A 15,340-nucleotide genomic window follows, 5' to 3' on the forward strand; every position below is an offset into this window, starting at 1 on the left:
TGTCCTCACATAAAAGACTGAACTCTGATGATAAAACAGCCTTTACACAGGGCTTCCCGGCACGTTCTCTACTCCTCGGATGAGGAGGAGGTTTTGGTATACTTTTCTCCTGTTCTTAGGTGTTTTTAGATTTTTAACAACGAGCAGGAATTTTATAGGCAGAAGAACGTCTGTGTCTTTGTTGTTTAGAGAAAGCAAGGCTACCTCGCAGGTGGGACCCCGGGAGACCGGAACGGGCGGGGGGCAGCGGGCTCTGGGAGGCCCGTGTCCACCCCTCACAGCGGTCCACAGCAGCCAGCCCCGCCTGGTGTCTGGATGGGCGTTTGAGGAGCTAGGTGACGGATCAGAGGAAGCAGGGACCAAGTGAGAGAGGAAGACGTCCCAGACATAATATGGGGGTGGGAAAACACTGAGGGAAGCCCACTGCTGCAGAATTCTCTTTATTTGAGACAGAGATAAGAAGGCGTTTGAAGGTGGAGCAGCTCAGGGTGAGGGGAAAGCCCATCCTTCAGAATGAAGGGACATCCCTGCCCAGGTGCCGTGGCCTCAATGCACAGGGGACAGGCACCAAGGCAGGCTCTGGTAGGGTCCGACCCAGAGGGGTTTTGGGACCCACCATGGAGATGCCCCTCCTTTCATGTGAGGCCAGCCTTCAGAGATCCTGTCAGAAAGAGAACTACAGGGCACCGGGGGGAGTGAAGACTGCATTCGGGACAGGAAGAGCTTAACAACGCAGGTTTATCTTGGAAGAGAGAAAGGCTACAAAGGGAATCTTGAGAGTCGTCCAGTTTCTGCTGCTTTAAACCTTCAGGATGGAGAAAGGACAGATGTCAGAACTTCTGGGCATTGCCTTTTTAGGGACATTGGGTCATCTGAACCATCTACCCTGAAATATGTTTTTCCTTTGGGATGGAGTGGAAAAAACTTGGAATTTTGGGAGCAGAGAGTTGGGGACAAAGGTATTCTTTCCCTTGTTTTCAAACACACTCATGAACGTATGTACACCAGTGCACACACACACTTGGGTGATACAGGATGGTTTGGCTATAGGGACACTGGGTGGGAAGGAACGTGGAGCAAAGATGGATCCAGTCAGTGTTAAGCATGTTCTTTAGGTGGGAGGCAGGTAGCCACTTCTGACGGTCTCTGGCCCTTCCTACTTGGTTTTGGACTGTCTCAGGTACTCCAGGATGTCTGACTTGACCATGCTGACGGGAGCCTTGTGGAACCAGCGCATGACAGGGACTCCATCAGGCCCCACCAGGAACTTCTCAAAGTTCCAGCGGATGTCATGGACCTTCATGGGCTCCCAGAAGAGTTGGCTTGCTGAGCCCAAAAGATCAGAGGTTGGAGGGCAGGAGTTCTGGAGCAGAGATAGGAAAAATAGTAGTTTTTTTTCTGCTTCTCTGTGATCCAGTCTTATCCCCAACCCTAGAAGAGTCTACTCACCATCCTGCGTCTCAACATACCGACTACCTGACATGCTCCCAATGAACCACAGATATTTCAAGGCAACATTACCAACATAGCAACTAGCAATCAACCAAGAGCTAGAGAGTATGACCGTAAACAGAAAATATTCCTCCCTTCCCTGTCTGCCCCTCCCAGGATTATATCATGGTGTGTCAGTAAAATACTATCTTCTGTTTTCTTTGATAAGTCATATCATTCTATAGCTTCAGGTTTCTTAGCTGGAAAAAAAAAATGGTTTGGTTTAGAGTAGTCGTTCCCAGAGTTGGGCTTCATAGTCTGGTAAAAGTTCAATAACTATTTTTTGGAGATTAATGTAAAATAACCAACATTTATTTTGACAATAAGAAAAATCAAAAGTCGCGGGGCGCCTGGGTGGCTCAGATGGTTAAGCGTCTGCCTTCGGCTCAGGTCATGATCCCAGGGTCCTGGGATCGAGTCCCACATCGGGCTCCCTGCTCAGCAGAGAGTCTGCTTCTCCCTCTGTCTCTCTCTCTCTCTCTCTGTCTCTGTCTCTCATGAATAAATAAAAAAAAATTTTTTAAAAAAGAAAAATCAAAAGTCGACTATAACTGTAAATTTAAAAATTAACAGATTTTTAAGTATTAGGTTGAAGAAAATAAAATTGATCGTATCACCATTTTTGGTACCACACAAATGGTAATTTGTATGATTTAACCAAATATTAATTTAGTATCAGAATAAATGATGGTCTTTTATATTCAATAAATTGAGCTTTGCAAAAAACTCTGCACATTGTGGGGTTTTTTTCAGTTTGCCATGGATGGATGAAAATTTCAACAAGGACCAGACTTGTTTGGCGGGCCAGCCTAAGAGGACTTTGGGTGGTTCTGTGGTCTTCCGTGGTTCTAACACTCAGTGGCTCCCCGGTCCATTACCACATCTCCATTCTGTACTCCACGTCTGTCTCCCCGATTGCATAGGGGTCCCCCAGGGAGGGGCTGGGCCCCTTAGCAGGTCTGGGCTCCCTGTGTGGCACAGCTTCTCGCACCTACGAGAGATTCTATGACTGATGGTCAATGAACCAATCATGGCCGTTCATTTGGGGGCATCGGTCCCCATCACAGCTGCCACGCTCGGTGGCCCATACTTGAAGCTCACAGCTCACAATGGATCTTCCCATGATTCCTGAACTTATCTGAGCATTTCTTCCCAAGGAGTCCAATCTCAATCCTAGAAATGAGCCCCATGCTTTCAGGGGAATCTCTACCTACTTGACCAATTCAAGGCAGGTGGGTGGTTACTCACCTTCAGGAAAGTAAAGACCTTCTGTTCTTTTTCTCCATTCACATCCCCTTTCTCAAAGAGCTGAAAATTGGGGACAAAGCCACCACCCGGACGCACATACCTGCAATGAACCAGAGTGTTCCCAAGAGGGTCCAAGTTAGGACAAGGAGTTTGGTAACGGCCACCACAACTCCACAAAAGGAAGTTAGAGATAAAGAGAGATGGTAGACAGGGAAGGTGGGGAAAGAAAGATGTCTGGGGGTCAGGACTCCATGCTTTAGGGAGCCAGTAGGCTGGAGGGCAGTATTTGAAGGTCGGGATTCCCGGTTCATTTCTATCTCCCACAGCCCCTCCTTTGCCCTGCACTGCTTTTCCCATCCATATTCCCCTAGTGTCACCATCAAGAACTCGAGGCAGAGTGAACGCGTGGGCATCGCCAGCCACGCAAAAGCTTGCACGTGAAGCTTCACAAGGATGTTCCTGAACCCAGTGATCCACCACCCGCCCCAGAAACTTCCAGAAGAAGAGGCCTCCAGGCAGAAGGAGGAAGGGAAGTCCTGACAGGGCCTGTGGAGGGTCCCGGGCCGGCACTCACTTGAGCCCAGAAAGGATCTCTGAGTTCTTTCCTGGTTCTTGTTTTCCAAACTGGTTGCAGGGAAAGCCCAGCACAACGACACCAGAAGGCTTCAGCTCGTCCTGCAGGGCATTCAGTTCTGCGGGGAGACAGTGAGCAGCGTGGGCAGCCCGGCCTGGAGCAGCGGGGGACCTCGGCACGCGTCCATGTGTCACACGCGCACAGTGAGGACTGTAAGGGGAAGGTGGGAGATTACAGAGACTGGGGAGGCAGAGCACAAAGCTAGAACACAGGTTGCCAGAAACACACCCAGATAGCTGCCATCCTTCTTGTGTGGCGGTTCCCTACGTGGCTCCACTGCACCATCCACGAGGGGCGCCCCTAGAGAGCACAGATGGGTTAGCCCGTGGGTGGGGCGGGAGGCCTGCTGGATTTTGAAGGGAATTAAAAGTTAAAATGCCAGGTCAGCTTCCTTAGTGGGGATCGACTGACTGATCAAACATTTTTAAGAAGAAGGCAAACAAAATGGACCTGCTTCCCCTGCCCCTTTGTGCCCCACGATGACACACCTGACACCCCAGTCACCCCCCACCCCCCAGGAGCACTGTTTGGTCCCCTCACCTGGGCACTGTGGAGGGAAGCAGAAATCTGAGCCCGGCTCCGGACCATTCTCTACTCTCTGGTCAACTGCAGTGACCTAACCGATGCCATCTCCCCGGGACACTCACTGGGGCTCCAGGCTACAAACTCCAGACTGCTTTCTACTGACGCCAGGAGGGCTTCCAACTTGTTTGTCTAGACCCGTACCAGTGTTTCCACCGTCAGCCACTCTCAGTCCCGACTAATTCAGTCCCAGGGCCCGTCGGCCCCACCCAGACTCGGCTCCACCCGCTGCTGTCCCCCCTAAAGCCCTCGGCTTAAATGACGGTGCCTTCCTGCCACCATAGGTTTCTCAGTTTCCATCCATACTCGCCTTCCTCGTCCGCCATCGAGAATACGTCCTTCCTAGGGCAGAAACACTCAGCAGACCCTGCTTCTAGTCCTCCCGCAAAGGCCTTCAACTCTGAATTTCCGCGTCTGGAGTAAAATCTGAATGAGACACTTTTTAAAATTCTCATGTTCTAATTTAGTAAGTTACGTCACAGCAACAGAGAGGAAAACTGTGGCTTCAAATAAATGAGGAAGCTCATGCATCGATAGAGAAGAATATCTGAGATACCGTATTATGTGAAAAAGCAAGGTGCAGAATCAGCTGTGTGTGTATTTGCATATATGAGAGAGAGATTGGCTTGCCTGTACGTTAAAGATTTATGAAAATGTACACCATAAACTGATAACCCTGGTTACCCAAAAAGAAGAAAGGTGGGAGTTCTCACTCTTTTTTTTTTTTTTTTTTTTTTTTTTTTTAACACGGAGCCCAACACAGGGCTTGAATTCACGACCCTGAGATCAAGACCTGAGCTGAAACAAAGAGTCAGGCACTCAACCAACTGAGCCACCCAGGCGCCCCCTGGAAGTTTTCACTCTTAAACTCTTTTGCATCTTTTAAATTTTCAATGTGAATATATTCCCTATTCAACACAAATTTAAATTAAAACTAAATTGAAACAGATTTAAAAGCAGATTCACATTCCACGGAACTGCTGTTTATATACCACAACTTTTTAAACTTACTATATTTTTCTTCAAATTTAACTTTTTTTTTTCTAAATGTTTTATTTATTTATTCATGAGAGTGAGAGAGAGAGAGGCAGAGGGAGAAGCAGGCTCCCCACCTAGCAGGGAGCCTGATGTGGGACTCAATCCCAGGACCCTGGGATCATGACCTGAGCTGAAGGCAGATGCTTAACCATCTGAGCCACCCAGGCGCCCCTCAAATTTAACTTTTTGAAAGGAGGAAAACCCCTACTTGCTAAATGATACTAAACTGTTGTTTAGGCTCTTATAATTAGATCCTGAGATTTTATATAAATTAAATAAAGATTTAGTCTGTAGCTTTTCAGGTTCTCCCTAGGGCTGATTATACATAAAAATAATAAATACAAAGTGACCCCAAAATTCTTTTAAATGTCACATCTTCCTATAATCTGCATTTCTGAAAATATCTTTTTATGCACAATTTCACCATTAAATTTAAAAAGTCTTTAGGTTCTCTTGGTGAATGTGAGCCATTTGTTTTTTGTTGTTCTTTGAAGGAGGGGCTATTTCTTTTTTTAAAGATTTTATTTATTTGACAGAGAGAGACACAGCAAGAGAGGGAACACAAGCATGGAGCCCGATGCGGGGCTCGATCCCAGGACCCTGGGATCATGACCTGAGCCGAAGGCAGACGCTTAACAGCTGAGCCACCCAGGCGCCCCAGGAGGGGCTATTTCTATATAACTTTTCCCTAAATCAAGCACCCCCCTCTGTATTAGTCCTTTTAGGTTGCTATAACAAATACGATAGACCAAGGGGCTTGTGAACAATAAGAACCTATTCCTCACAGTTCTGGAAGTCCAAGATCATGGTGTTAATATGGTGGGGTTCTAGCAAAGGCCCTCTACTAGGTTGCAGACTTCAGGCCTCTCCCATGGTGCAAGGGCTGAGGGGTTCTATGTGGTCTCTTTTTATAAAAGCACTAATCCCACTCAGGGAGGTTCCACCCTCACGACCTCAACATCTCCTGAAGGCCCCACCTCCTGTTACCATCATATTGGGCATTGGGATTTCAGCATAGGAATTTTGGGGGGACACAAACATTCAGACCATAGCATCTGCTGACTGTTCCTTTTTTTTTTTTCTTTTTAGAGAGACAGTGTGAGTGGGGTGGGGAGGGGCAGAGGGAGAGAGAGAATCTTAATCAGGCTTTGCACTGGCTCAATCTCACGACCCTGAGATAAAAACCTGAGCTGAAATCAAGTCGCTTAACCGACTAAGCCACCCAGGAGCCCCTGAAAGTTAATTTAAAATATCAAAATTTAGTGAGCCGTGTATCTTAGAGGTAAGATTGCAATATACTTAAATTTAAGTGGTGTTAAAAAAAGAAAATTCTTGGATTTCTTATCACTGAAATCCCATTAAGACAAATTGATGGGGAAAAAAGACAAATTGATGGGACTTTATATTTTTGATCAGTTGACTAGACACCAATGTCAACATGTGGAAAATTTTTCTTAAAAACTGCTCACATGGGGCGCCTGGGTGGCTCAGTTGGTTAAGTGACTGCCTTCGGCTCAGGTCATGATCCTGGAGTCCCGGGATCGAGTCCCGCATCGGGCTCCCTGCTCAGTGGGGAGTCTGCTTCTCCCTCTGACCCTCTTCCCTCTCGTGCTCTCTCATTCTCTCTCTCTCAAATAAATAAATAAAATCTTTAAAAAAAAACTGCTCACGTATTATTTTGACTCATTTCTTTGTGGCATTTGGTACAATTAACCTTTTGCATTAATCTTGAAAAAAGCATTTTAAAAGAGCAGAAAAATTAAGTCTGTGGCATGTCAGAAACTGCATTTATCTCTATTACAATCCATCTGAAACTTTAAATAACCTTTTCTGGATCAACATGGAAACCAAATTCTTCCCCAGGAGTACACAAAGACAATCCACTTCAGTCATCTAGAAGAAGGTCGGGCCACACTTGGAGATGGAGCATCTTTCCAAATAGCCATCACGCTAAATATCCACCATAAAGCTACATTTCTCTCTTCTCTATCACCGGGGGGGGGGGGGCGGGGGCTGCGGAATCCAAGAGCATTTTCCAAAAGATCCAAGATCTGTCCTCTCTGCTATTGTTCCCAGAAGCCACCAATGAGAACGATAGAGGCAGCCCCTTGCAAGCTAGACTCTGGCCTGGGGTCATAGCTAGGGCTTTGTGTCCTCCTGTTAAACAATTTCACAGGGGCGCCTGGGTGGCTCAGTCAGTTAAGCGCCTTGCTGTCAGCTCAGTTCATGATCCTGAGCCATGATCCCACCATGGTCCCAGGGTCCTGGGATCTAGGCCCAATTCGGGCTCCTTGCTTAGCAGGGAAGCCTGCTTCTCCCTCTCCCTCTGCCTCTCCCTCTGCTTGTGCTCGTGCTTTCTCTCTCTGACAAATAAATAAAATCTTAAAAAAAAAACACAACCAATTTCACAGGACATCAATATCACACAACATCATGGTCACAGTGATCATAAGTCAAGACAAAAACAAGACCACTCCATAATCATATTTAACACAGACAAAACATGAACCTTGTCCAAATTGCAAAAATGGCCAAGCATCTCCCTGCCAATGTAAGTGACTTCTGCTTCTTTACCAGCTACAGTTTTAGAGCTGTATTCCTACGACCTTGTAGATATGATTTATTAAGACATAACTGAATCACAGTCACAGAATTCTCCCCATTTCCTGACAGCATCCAATTCAGGGCAAAGCTTCAGTTCCTTGAATCCTTCCCCAAAGCACCTAACACAAGCCCAGATTCTCAGATAAGTTCTTTCTAGCACTTTCTTAATGAGAAGCCCCATGGTTCCCTAGAGTATACGTTCTCCCTCAGGGCATCGAGCAACAAACCCCACTTGTTCAGTGATAGGTAGGTTCCTGGTGGTCTTTGATTAAATCTTTGGGAGAATCTTATTTCTCAAATCTGTAGATAACTCTCTTGTCCTCGGAAGGAGTACAGCAGTGACAGGATTTAGGGGGACAGACGCCCATGATCACCTATCCCCCCCTCACTCCGCTCCTCCCAATAATAAATTAGGAAAACTTCTGGAATTAGAATATGGCCACATCTGACAAAGCTAGTTCCAGAGGAATTGAAACCTGAGCTCTTACCGGGGTACTGAGCTGTCAGGCCACAGTAGGTAGCCACGTTGACAAAGAGGACGTGCTTGCCCGCGTACCGCTTGAACGGAATGTGCTCCTCTTCATTGAGGCTGAGGGCTCCATACTCATAGATGGTGCCCGTCACCCCCTTGTAGCAATCCATCTGAAATGTAACAAAACCACAATGATGTGATAATAAGATAAACAATAACCCCCAACACGCGTGGACTTTTGCAAAGCACTCAGAGATCTTTCATGTAATACCTCAAAATTCGAAGAACCAAAGAGACTTTTTCCAGTAATATTTTTAGTTATGGTGAGGCCACAACTACAATGTGTGTCTTATAAGTTAAAATCCTTTCTGTGTGGGGGACGCCTAGCTGGCTTAGTCAGTAGGGCGTGCGACTCTTGATCTTGGGGTTGTGAGTTCGAGCCCTATGTTGGGTGTAGAGATTACTTAAAAAATAAAATCTTAAAAAAAAAAAAAGCCTGTGGTGGGGGCAGGACAAGCACTTTGTGATGTTCCCAGCTTTGGTCTCTCAATGGATATCGCCCCGCAAACTGGGATGTAGAATCCCAAGAAAACTGTAGACAGGAAGGGCTGGATCTTTCCGACTCCGAGGTCAGTTCTGCTCCAGTTTGAAGGGATCCGATACTCAAAAATGCAGCCTTTTATTCACAAGAGGGCTTTCTACGGCTGTAATTACCCCCCAAGCAGGCAGTAGTGGCTGACATAGACCTGGACGCCCCCCATAGGTTGCCTTGTTTTTATTTCATAGAGGGGAGATGGTCTTACAAATGCTGGTCTTGGAGCATTTTATGTGCATCATCTTACACGTCCCAGGGAACCAAAAACACAGCACTCAGAGCAGTTTGAAGACCTGAACAAGTATCACCAAGGCATATTAGAAATGCAAGTTCCTGAGACACTTCTCCAAAGAAGACATCCAGATGGCCAACAGACACATGAAAAGATGCTCCACACCATCAGGGAAATACAAAGGAAAACCTCAATGAGATACCACCTCACACCAGGCAGAATGGCTAAAATTAACAAGTCAGGAAATGACAGAGGTTGGCGAGGACTTGGAGAAAGGGGAACCCTCCCACACTGGTGGTGGGAGTGCAAGCTGGTGCAGCCGCTCTGGAAAACAGTATGGAGGTTCCTGAAAAAGTTGAAAATAGAGCTACCCTATGACCCAGCAATTGCACTACTGGGTATTTATCCCAAATATACAAAAATACAGATTCAAAGGAGTACATGCATCCCAATGTTTACAGCAGCATTATCAACAATAGTCAAACTATGAGGAGAGTCCAGATGTCCATTGACAGATGAATGGATAAAGAAGATGTGGTATATATATACAATGGAAGAGTGAGTACTCAGCCATCAGAAAGAATGAAATCTTGCCATTTGCAATGACGTGGATAGAACTAGAGGGTATTATGCTGAGCAAAATAAGTCACAGAAAGACAATTATCATATGGTTTCACTCATATGTGGAATTTCAGAAACAAAACAGTGGAACATAGGGGAAGGGAAGGAAAAGATAAAATAAGATAAAAACAGAGAAGAAGGCAAACCATAAGACTCTATAGTTAAGAGAACAAACTGAGGGTTGCTGGAGGGGAGGTGGGTGGGGATGGGCTAGATGGGGGATGGACATTAAGGAGGGCACCTGCTGTGATGAGCTCTGGGTGTCGTATGTAAGTGATGAATCACTAAATTTTACTCCTAAAACCAATACTTCACTATATGTTAACTAACTTGAATTAAAAAAAAAAAAAAGAAAGAAATGCAAGTTCCTGGTTCTCCTGAGATCCGCTGAATCAGAAACTTTGTGGGTGGGGATTGGAGAAAAGGAACGAAGGCGGTACTTTGCTTCAGCTCAGCTCCCAGTCTCCAGGCAGAGTTCCTGAGGCATACAGATTGTAACACTCCTCCAGCTCCTTTAACATTTTACCAGTATAGCTTTGCTCTGGTTAGTGTAACTTCACTTTTGTAACAGTAAAACCAGCAATCCTCCAAGCACATGGCCCCCTGATAACACATCTTAAGGGTCTCATGACTAATGTTTTACTAGGCAGCAGTAAATAACTTTATCCTAACAGCAGCTAGCCCCTCAAGGTCCTGGAAGCCTTATTTCCAAATTCCTTAGACATTTACGCTATCCCTAACCACCACTAACTAAAAAGTATGTGATCAGTCACTCCTCACAGCCCCAGTGCAGCTCATCCTGCCCACGGGTCCTGTCCCTGTGCTATAATAAAGCATCTTTTTGCACTGAAAACGTGTCAAGAATGCTTTCTTGACTCTTCGCTCACCGCCCCACATCAGGTGGGACCCAGCACCCTGTGCTTTAACAAGCCCCCCAAATGATTCTTGTCTGGGGATCACTGCACTCAACCACGGATATTCTCCACCTTCTATGGGGGAGGGGGGAAGGGAGCTAATAAAAGACATGTAACTGGTTTAAATCCACAAATGAGGCTGAGTTTTTGAATGAATTTGTCTGGTTTTAAAGTTAAAACCTGTTGGTACCTCAAGTCACCCACTGGAATCGCCACCCTGCGTCCTAAGGCATATACATACTAACTTTTCTTACAGGGCGGCTACTGACCTCCAGGGTGGAGATTTTTTCCCCAAGGGCATCAGGAGATCAAGGGCACCACCGAACCTAAGAGCAAATCCTCTTACCCTGGTCCAAGCTTTGTTCTCCCCCACTCCCCCACTCCCCCACCCCCACCCCGCTCACCACGCCCCCCTCCCCTAAAATTAAAATTGGCCAACAGCTACCCTGGCCTTCTGGGTTTTGTTATCCCCGGGGGAGGGGGGAAGCCCCTCTTCGCTGACCCTGACACTCCCCAGAGTACATTCCAGCATCAGCTGGCTGCTCTTCCCCTGCCCCGGGTCTCAGCTCTCTGAGGAAGCCGGGCAGCCTCCCTCCCTCCCATCCCCTTGCCCCTACGTGTCCCGTTTCCCGGACCCACAAGGCTGCCCCGAGCTCAGAGCAGGGGCAGCGGCGGAGGGGCGGGCACGACAGCAGCCTCAGCCCTCCGTCCACCTGAGCTTCCACGACCTCCCGGGGACGGAGAAGGTCCGCGTAAGGGAGTCGGCTTCGCGGAGCCCCCGCCTCGGAGACGCAGCGGCCGGGGTCTGCAGAGCTCGGGAGGCGGGCCCGGCCTTGGAGAGGACGAGGGAGGACTCCTCGCGTCCCCCGAGAGCAGGCCAGGCTTCAGGTGCTGCAGTCCGCTGGGTCCCCAACGGGACACTCACCTTCATCTTCTGGGTCGGCTGGGCGAGGCCGGCCAGGAACAGTGGGAAAAGCCACGAAGCCCAGAGCTGCTGGAGCATGGCTCGTGCGCACAGGGCCAGGCGGGTCTGCGGCGCCCCGAGCGCCTCGGCCCCTTTTGAGCCCCTGGTGGGATCGGAGCGAAGACGCGCCCTCCAATCGCAGAGCAGCGTGCACGCGCGCACACTCACGCACGCACGCACGCGCATGCACCTGCCCCCTCCCCACGGTCCTCCTTCCCCCCGCTCCGCCCTGGCCTTCTCCCCAGCCCTCGCGCCCCTCCACCAGCCCCGCCGCTCCGCCTCCCCTCCCCCACCCCGCGTGCGTTCGGGAGGAGACCTGCACCTGTCGTGGCGCACGTGTCCCGGCGGGTGGCGGTGGAGGCCTCTCTCCTTGGAGCCAGAAGTGCTGTGTCCACCCTCCCCAGGGGACCCGCGCCTCCTAGGGGCTCGCTCCGCATCCACGGAATCAGAATCTGCTTTTTAAAAACAAGACCGTCACATGATGTATATGCACAGTAAAGTTTGAGAATCGTGGTCCCGGATGACGTTCACCCTCCGTCCCGTCTCTCAAACTTCCGCCAGAGTCACAGCACAGTTACCTAACGATGAAGTCCGGCCGCGGGGCCAGGGTGTGTCACGCGCTCTGCCCGGCCACCGGTTCCCTGGCCGGGAGCTTGCTGGCGCAGGTCCTGCGGCGGGGCACATCCGCCGAGGTAAGACACCGGCACAAAGCCCTGAACTGAGTCCGGGACGGCCCCGGGCTGCAGTCTCCTTCGCTGCAGTCGTCTCTGACCCGCCCCCCCCGCCAAGCCCTGCGGTGAGGCCCTCATGGGAGCGAGCGGAAAGCGCCCCCAGCCCGCTGTCAGCAGCCCCCGCGGGTTTCACGGCCGGCTGGGCCGCGCTGAAGTCCCTTGCGCACTGGGGTGGTAACTCCTTCCTGCCGAGCGCGAAGCCCCTCCCAGTCCGGCCCTGCCAGGTTCACGCACTGGGCGCGCTCTGCTCCTGGAACTGAAGGCGGGCTCGGGTTGAATGCTTGGGAACCCGTTGGAAGCCAAGCCTGCTGTTGGCGCAGATTTCTGAGCTCTTCTCAAAGGCCTGTAAACTGGCCTGGTCGCTGGCGCCCGATCCTGCCTTGCGCGTTCCCAGGGCATTTGCAGAAGGCGCCCTCCTCCGGCACAGACCTAGGCACGCTGCCAGGCTCTTTGGCCTCTCGCGGGTCTCAGTTCACAAAAATGGCTGGAGCTGAAACTGTGAGGTGACAGAGAGACCACTGACGTCAAGACCTGTGTGTGCCACTGACTAGCTCCTTGCCTCAGCCAGAGTTCGTGTCTCTGGGCCTTGGTTTTCCCATCTGTAAAATCAGGCTAACTACTGGAGTCGGCCTGCTAGGGCCTCTTTGAACAGGGATCATCACTCTAAAGGACTCAGACCAGCGCAGGGCACAGGTAAGCAACCATTCCCGCACTCAGCTTGACGCTTGAGAAAACTGAAGCCAGAGGAGAGCTCTGGGACGTAATGGTGAAATGAAAGCCAACTCTGGGTTGCTGCTGTCGATCCCTCGCTCTGCTTCGGTTGTGCCGAAGTCCTCACTGAGACCTGTACCTGGGCTCGACTCATCTTGCCGTCACGGGGAGACGCTCCATGACAGCTCAGCTGCAGGTCCAATGGCTGAAACTCCAACTGCCCACGTTCCTGCTCGAACATTCCGGACAAACTTCTGGGCACCGTGGGTCTTGGCCTCCAGCAGCGAGAAGTGAAGGCGTGGAGCGCACACCGGGCAGGAGGAACATGTCTCTGGTCCCCTGGAGTGTATCTTGGAGCTACAATTCCCCTTCTGGCCTCCAGAGCCCACTTCCCTGACCTGCGTCCAGGAATCTTGCTTTGCCGCTTCGCTTGTCTCCTTCCTTCCCCACACTCTGCCTCTGCTGTATGATTTGTTTTAAAGATTTTATTTATTTATTAGAGAGAGAAAAAGAGAGAGAGAAAGCATGAGGGGGGCTCAGAGAAAGGGGAAGAAGCCCACTCCCCGCTGAGCAGGGAGCCTGCTGGGGCCTGGGTCCCAGGACCCCGGGATCACGACCTGAGCTGAAGGCAGATGCTTCACCGGCTGAGCCCCTCTGTTGTATAATTTTCTAAAGATCAACTTTGTTGACATCACTCTTATGTTAAAAATGCTTTGGTTCCTCCCTAATTCTTACACCGTTAATTTGAAATTCTCCCCTGGAGCACTCTGGATGTGACACTGGGCAAATTTCCAGGTGTATACTTCCCTCCATAAATGTTATGTTTCTGGCATATTGGACTGGCTCCATCACCCAAAATCCACCCACTGAGGTGTCAATTCTTGACATTTTAGGTAAAATCTGAGCCAATACTTTGGGATCCTTCCTGAAAGATATCGTGATATATTAACGACCTATTTTTATTCAAAATGATAGAACACAATTTTATCAAACGAGACTTCATTGGTAACCTGAGAGTAACCGAGTCACAGATCAGATCCCGAACAGCTTGACCAGGCTTTGAATTGGACCCAAGATCAGGCCTGCGGCCTTTCACAAGTAGCCTAGGGCAGCAAAGGGTGAGACTCAGTTCAGTTTGGCTCAGTCACCGTTTCTGTGACCCAGTCAAGATGGAGCAATTTTTAAAGGACATAAGCAGGAGTCCTAAGGGGAGCAATGATCTGCACCAGGTTCTAGGGTGTTGTGGGCTGAACTATGTTCCCCCCAAAAGATATATTGAAGTCCTAACCCTCTGTAACTTGGAATGTGATCTTATTTTATTTTATTTTATTTATTTTTTTTTAAAGATTTTATTTATTTATTTGAGAGAGAGAGAATGAGAGAGAGAGAGCATGAGAGGGAGGAGAGTCGGAGGGAGAAGCAGACTCCCTGCTGAGCAGGGAGCCCGATGTGGGACTCGATCCTGGGACTCCAGGATCATGACCTGAGCCGAAGGCAGTCGCTTAACCAACTGAGCCACCCAGGCACCCGTGATCTTATTTTAAAATAGGATAAAATGGGATTGCTGCCAGTGTGATTAGTTAAGGTGAGGTCATACTCGAGTAGGCTCTTTGTAAGAAGAGCATCGTGTGAGGCTGTCCTGTAAAGACGGGGACAGAGACTGAAGTTAGGCTGCCACGAACTAAGGATGGTCTGGGGCCACCAGACATGGGAAGAGGCAAGGAAGGCTCCTTCCCAACGGGCTGCAGAGGGAGCAGAGCCAAGGAGATGCCTAGCTGCCAGGACCGTGAGACAACACATTGCCATGTTCTCAGCCACTTAGTTTGTGTCCCTTTGTTCGAGCAGCTCTCAGAAACACAAAGCTTCCATTCAGAGATAAGAACTCCATTCTCTCCGACTGCTTTCCACTTTCTTCGGTTCCCTACTGTCTGTCCCCATGCTCACCGCAAGGTTCCTTCAGCCTCAGTTTCTTTGATCACAAAGGAAACAACTCTGCATGGCTTCCATGCATGCCTTCATCCTAGTTCCAGAACAAAACTACCTCTTTGTTTACCTGAACCCCAACTTAGAGATTCGAATCTCTGCTACCTGAAAGATTTTTCGGGTTCAGTCCATCTTCCCAGGTACGTGGGGGCCGCCCTCGCCGGACTCCGGGGATCCCCTTCTCTGCCCTGCAGGTGAGAGACACAGACTGCTGCTCCGGATCCGCCATGTTTGTAACGCCATTCCGGTGTATTGTAAACCGCCTTTTCTCATTTATCATCTCATATCCTCACCACCAGAGGACGGGTGCGCAGGAGAAGCAGCTTTCCTTCAATTTACAAACGTGAGAGTACGATTTAAAAATATAAAGTTACTTGACATCAAATCTAAATTTTTTGTTTTTTAATCTTTGACATCTTTAAATCCATTAACTACACGTATTGAGAATTTGAGGAGAGTGATGATTTTGCTGTATTTTGTTGTTGCTGCTGTTACATTTTTTCAAAAAAAGATTTATTTC

The 15,340-nt window shown here is 49.0% G+C and overlaps 1 protein-coding gene across 2 annotated transcripts; it reads right to left on the reverse strand.

The window, feature by feature from the left end:
- Positions 1-327: 327 nt before the first annotated feature.
- GPX6 (glutathione peroxidase 6) lies at positions 328-12,554 on the reverse strand. Of its 2 annotated transcripts, XM_073889548.1 has the most exons (6): positions 12,306-12,554; positions 11,718-11,847; positions 8,086-8,239; positions 3,314-3,431; positions 2,740-2,839; positions 328-1,363 (listed from the first exon to the last, which is right to left on the reverse strand). In XM_073889548.1, the coding sequence occupies exons 3-6, from the start codon at positions 8,237-8,239 to the stop codon at positions 1,157-1,159; spliced, it is 579 nt and encodes a 192-aa protein (XP_073745649.1). In that variant the 5' UTR covers positions 11,718-11,847; positions 12,306-12,554; the 3' UTR covers positions 328-1,156. The 2 variants fall into 2 exon arrangements, with proteins under 2 accessions (XP_073745649.1, XP_025714323.1); XM_025858538.2 differs by lacking the exons at positions 11,718-11,847; positions 12,306-12,554 and adding an exon at positions 11,357-11,512.
- Between the last annotated feature and the right edge of the window lie 2,786 nt (positions 12,555-15,340).

The sequence above is a fragment of the Callorhinus ursinus genome, unplaced genomic scaffold, assembly GCF_003265705.2.
Source record: "Callorhinus ursinus isolate GAN/ISIS: 27379988/994484 unplaced genomic scaffold, GSC_fseal_2.0 scaffold109, whole genome shotgun sequence".
NCBI classification, from domain to species: domain Eukaryota; kingdom Metazoa; phylum Chordata; class Mammalia; order Carnivora; family Otariidae; genus Callorhinus; species Callorhinus ursinus.

What these genes read in the sequence shown, in the direction of transcription:
- GPX6 (XM_025858538.2), bottom strand. Translation starts at nt 11,434, where the DNA reads ATGCTCCAGCAGCTCTGGGCTTCGTGGCTTTTCCCACTGTTCCTGGCC. An exon ending in AGCCGACCCAGAAGATGAAG is followed by an intron (nt 8,240 to 11,356) that starts GTGAGTGTCCCG and finishes GTTACATTTCAG; the next exon opens with ATGGATTGCTACAAGGGGGT. An exon ending in AGGTCTTTACTTTCCTGAAG is followed by an intron (nt 1,364 to 2,739) that starts GTGAGTAACCAC and finishes TCTCTGCTCCAG; the next exon opens with AACTCCTGCCCTCCAACCTC.